The 5,686-nt window shown below is 34.5% G+C and overlaps 1 protein-coding gene across 1 annotated transcript; it reads left to right on the top strand.

Moving 5' to 3' along the window:
* Nucleotides 1-3,515: 3,515 nt before the first annotated feature.
* On the top strand, nucleotides 3,516-3,884 carry LOC145140391 (uncharacterized). Its single transcript, XM_079073898.1, has one exon. It carries the CDS (start codon nucleotides 3,516-3,518, stop codon nucleotides 3,882-3,884), a length of 369 nt encoding a protein of 122 aa, XP_078930024.1.
* Nucleotides 3,885-5,686: the final 1,802 nt, after the last annotated feature.

A 5,686-nucleotide genomic window follows, 5' to 3' on the forward strand; every position in this document is an offset into this window, starting at 1 on the left:
GGTGAATTATTTGAAGTGACTTACATAATTAAAGAACTTAATTATTGTGGGTTGAAAACCTTATTTGCTTACTAGGCCCCCACGCCTAATCCACTAAGTTTCTTTGTATCACAGGTAGCGGTGTAAAGGCATAGGGTTTATGATTGATTTGAGGAGTTGTTAGGCCATAGTATAATAAATTATTGTAAGGCCTGTTAAAACAAATTTATACTTACGTATCTATATTGACGATGACATCTCAAGTTTTTTATATATCAATGAAATATATTTCTTTGGAAATACTTCGATAATTATGTTTTGTGAAAAAAATTCTACAGTGTAATGATAACTCTAAATTTAAATAAGCAAAAAAGAAAAAGTTTTAAATTGGCCGTGAAAATGGGGATGTGATAGTTGGTGTCAGAACATTAGTTTAAGCATACTTTAGGATAAGATGCCTAATTTGTTGTGGAAGGGATGGACATATTCACAAGGATTGTCCGAAGAAGAAGGAGGCTACGAAGCCTAATATGCCACCAAAGCCAAAGGCGAGAGCATTCTAGATGACTCTGGAAGCAGCAATGGAAGAAGCAAATGTCGCTTCAGGTACCTTTCTAGTAAATGAATTGTCTGCCAATATTTTGTTTGATTCTTGAGCAAACTACTCATTTATCTCCTGTAAATTTGGCAAAAGAGCAACACTACCTATAGATAGACTAGATAATGACTTAACAGTCGACCTATCTAGTGGCAAGTTTGTACTTGTTAGCGAATGCATGAAGAACCTAGTCATTAATTTGAATGGGAATAAGTTCCATGAGGAATTATTGCCCATTGAGATAATCGGTTTAGACATAGTATTAGGAATGGACTGGATTGGTGTGAACAATTAGGAGATACTATGTAGAAAGAAGATGGTAAGAGTAAACCCTCCTAGAAGAGAATCATTCATGGTGTACGGGGACAAACATCGAGTGAATTCTAGAATTATCTCAATGATAAAGCCAGAAAGTGTCCGGCCAAAGGATGTACATCATATATAACATCTATAATCGATGCGAAGAAGGAAAAGAAGGAGATGCAAAGGATACAAGTGGTGTGTGACTTTTCGGAAGTATTACCCGGAGATCTTGCCGGATTACCCCTTGATATACAAGTAGAGTTTTGAATAGACTTGTTACTAGGAACACGACTAGTAGCGTAAAAACCATACTAACTAGCACTGATGGAGTTGAAGGGAATTATGATGCAACTTCATGAGTTGTTGGACAAAGGTTTCATTAGACCTATTTCTTCACCTTGGGAGCTTCGGTGTTATTCATGAAGAAAAAAGGATCGAAGCATGAGGATAGACATAGATTAGAGAGAAATAAACAAAGCAACGGTGAAGAATAAATACCCATTGGTTAGGATTGATGACCTGTTTGATCAACTGCAAGGCGCAAGCTACCTTTCAATGAATGATCTCAGGTTAGGGTATGACCGGCTCAAGGTGAGAGAGCAAGATGTCAAGAATACAACTTTTAGAACGAGATATGGAAACTACGAGTTTTCAGTTATGTCATTTGGACTAACAAATTCTCCAATAGCATTTATGGATATGATGAATAGGGTTTTTAAACCTTTCCTAAATATATCTGTAATCTTGTTCATCAATGACATTCTGATTCACTCAAAGAGCCAGTAGGAGCACGGTAAGTACCTACGAGAAGTGTTAAAAGTGCTAAAGAAGTAGAAGTTATATGCAAAGTTCTCCAAATATGATTTTTGAATCCTAGAGGTGAGAGTATTTGGTTATGTGGTTAACTAAGAAGGCATAATGGTTGATCCATCAAAGGTTGAAGCAGTAATGAAGTGGGAACGACCAAAAAGTCCCATTGAGATTCGTAGTTTTTTTGGGCTTAGCTGGATATTACCGAAGGTTTATCCAAGGTTTTTCTTCAATAGATGTTGCATTGACAGCATTGACCCATAAAGGAGCTACATACACATAGAATAAAAAGCATGAAAAATCTTTCTAAAAGCTAAAGAAGTTATTGTATGAAGCACCAATCCTTGCTTTATCTGAAGGAGTTGAAGACTTTGCAATTTATAGTGATGCATCTGGACTTGGGTTAGGTTGTATTGTGACTGAGAGAGATAAAGTAATAGCGTATGAATACCGACAACTAAAAATCCACGAACAAAACTACCCCACTCATGATTTGGAGTTGGCAGCGGTGATTTTTTGCATTAAAGATAACAAGACATTATCTTTATGGCACAAACTGCAAACTCTTCGCAGATCACAAGAGTCTTTAGTATGTCTTTGATCAGAAGGAATTGAACATGAGACAAAGACGCTCGCTAGAATTACTCAAGGACTATGACTGCGAGATACTTTACCACACTAGTAAAGAAAATGTCATAACAAAAGCTTTGAGTATAAAAATAAACATTTTGAGGAAAAGGACAAGATCGTTGAGAATTAAAATTGTCTCGACGATTATGGAAAGTATCAAGGAAGCTCGGGAAGATGCTTTGGAAGAAGATGACCATAAGGAAGAACGTTTGGGCAAAAACATTTGTGTTCGAAACAAACAAACAAAGGTTAAAGGTATTCCAAAGTAGAATTTAGGTCCCCAAGATGGGAGAAATAAGAGATATTATCATGGAAGAGTCTCACAAAACCATGTACTTTATTCACCCTAGCAGCACCAAGATGTATATGGATCTGAAACCATATTACCAGTATCCAACAATGAAGCTCGACGTTGCAAAGTGTGTGGCTGAATGTGTGACATGCGCAAGTATTAAAGCACAACATCATAAACCATATGGGAATTTGGAACCCTTACCTAAGTGTGAGGACATCACCATGCATTTTGGGACCAAATTTCCTAAAACGTAGGAAGGTCGCGATATGATTTGGGTAATCATAGGACCGAATGATGAAGAGTGTGCATTCCATAGTAGCCAGTGAGAGATGTTCTATGGAAAAACTTGCGAAAGTTTATGTGAAAGAGATAGTGAAAGCTCCTAGTGTTCCCTTAACAATTCTTTCAGACCGTCACAATCGTTTTACTTGTAGATTTTGGAGAATTTTGCATGAAGATATGGGTACAAAATTGTGTTTAAGTACAGCTTACCATCCACAGACTAATGGTCAAAGCAAGAGAAAGATACAAAGACCGGAAGATATGTTGAGAGCTTGTACCTTGTAGTTTATGGGTAACTGGGATGAGCATCTACCATTGGTGGAATTTTCTTACAACAATAGTTACAACTTAAACATTAAGATGACACCTTATCAAGCACTATACGGAAAGAAGTGTCGTACACCATCTTGTTGGCTTGAAGTTGGAGATAAGCAATTTATGGGTCCTGTGATTGTTTATCAGACCGCCGAGAAACTGAAAGTGTTCAGAGAAAAAATGCTAGTAGCCCAAAACCATCAAAAGATCTATGCATATAAGAAGTGATAGTCAATTACGTTTGAAATCAGATACCAAGTGTTGCTTAAAGTTTCTCCATGGAAGGGATTTATCTGATTCGGAATGAGAGGAAAGCTAACTCTGAGATTAATTGGACCATTCAAGGTTCTTCACAGAATTGGAAACCAAGCTTACAAGCTAGAGTTGCTAGAAGGACTGGAAGGTATTCACAACACCTTTCATGTTTGTGAATTGAGGAAGTTCATGGGAGAAGTTCCCGATGTAATTCCACTTTCAAAAATGAGGATCAATGAAAACAAGTGGTTAACTGAAGAGACTGAACTGATTGTTGATCGAAAGAGGAAGAAGTTACGACGTAAGAAAGTTGAATTGGTGCTTGGGCGTTGGAAACATACGAAAACGCCAAGCCTCACATGGGATTCAGAAAGCGAAATGAGGAGTCGCAATCCAAATCAGTTTGTTGATGCATGATTCCAGGAAGGAATCATCCTAATGGGGGGGAATAATTGTAATGCCCGCATTTCCTGCTAGGTATAATAATATGTGTAGTTAATGTTGGTCAACAATTGGAATCATTTGATGAATAAATAAAAGGAAATTGTTTGAATCAATGTGATTTATGTGCTTATATTATGTGTATATAATATTAGGCGAAAACTTAATAAATAGGCCTAAAACAAATATTAAAATAAAATATTAATTAGGATAAATAGCCCTGATGAAAGTTTTAGTAGTTGTCACACCCCCAAACCAGACGGCGGAAACGTCCGGAGGTGGATAACTTCATTTGTAGTATCACAACACATGCATTATAGTAATCAAAGTACAAACAACCATTGCATTAATATGTACAAGTTTTTACATATGTTCAATCACTGCATATTGACACCAAAATAGTTATACAAAAGAAGAAGACATGACTCAAATAGCTCCATCTTCTCAAAAGCTTGGGGAGTACCTGTCTACTGTTTCCCTGAGAATACAAGTAATTTGAAAAGAGAGTATCAACATAAAGTTGAGTGAGTGCATAAGTATTTATGTTTGAAAGTATGTTTCTGTTTATTGAATAAGTAAACTGTTCCAGAAAATCCTATATTTTCTGCTGTATATGAAAAGTAGTTTTATTCCCATAAAACCGTTCTGTTTGTAAACTAGTGCTCTGTATTTGTATTCTTTTGTATAATCTATGAGTGTGCCAGGCTCCACCAGCTGTTATTGTAAACTGTAATGTACTACTATGGTTTGTATTTTGTAAACTAGTACTTTGAAGATGTACTTATGTTTAGTTAATTATACACTAACGTATTGTTAATATCTTTTTAATGACTTAATATAACCATACTGAGACTAGATGGCCTGATCCAACGCTTTGAAGGCGTTAAAAACTGTTGATAACAACTGTCACTCGTAGGCGTGTATGGTCGACTGTAGCTAGCAGTCTGAGTGGGGGGTTGTCAATCCCAATATAGATCTATACACACTTGTTTCGATCCCCGACTGGAGATTCTGGTTATAATGTCAGGACTTTAACTATATTGTTTAATTGAATAAACAACCTGAATCTATTGACTCATAAAAAGCATATAAACGTTACATGTATAATAGTTATGAAAACCCAATCATTCTGAAATAAATGATTGATAGTATGCCCCTGAATTAGTATACTTAACATGAATTTGAAAGATGTATACTCTTGATTAGTTTTGAATCAAACCTTTATTCTTGTAAAGTATTGTATTCTAGTATACTTTAATTGTGAGTTAATGTTCTATGAATCATAAATTATACCTATTATAATTTATATGTAATTTCTGAATTTGTACCAACTGTTCATGAATGCAATCCCTTGCTCAACTTGTTACAAAGGGTATTTGAACTGAATGAAATAACTTTTATATTTATATACATATACAAATATATATAAGTAAAATTTAAATGACATTCAGACAAATAACTGATTCTATAAGCCCACATCCAATCAAGGAAAAGTTACCAAAGTGAGTTATCAGTCCTAAGCCTTTTAAATCTTATATATATATATATATATATATATATATATATATATATATATATATATATATATATATATATATATATATATATATATATATATATATATATATATATATATATGATTTCTGTGAAAAAAATATAAGTTTATAAAATCATTTAAAAAGTTTAATATTTTGAAATACTTTTGGTGACTTGATGTCATTTTAACACAATTATGAAACTATTTGAATTGATGATGATTGAAATCCATTTTAATAAGA

The sequence above is a fragment of the Lactuca virosa genome, chromosome 9 (genome assembly GCF_052849685.1).
Source record: "Lactuca virosa cultivar CGN04683 chromosome 9, Lactuca_virosa_CGN04683_v6, whole genome shotgun sequence".
Classification (NCBI taxonomy): domain Eukaryota; kingdom Viridiplantae; phylum Streptophyta; class Magnoliopsida; order Asterales; family Asteraceae; genus Lactuca; species Lactuca virosa.

Bases quoted from the DNA above. Each gene is read 5' to 3' on its own strand.
- LOC145140391 (XM_079073898.1), top strand. From the start codon at position 3,516: ATGAGAGGAAAGCTAACTCTGAGATTAATTGGACCATTCAAGGTTCTT.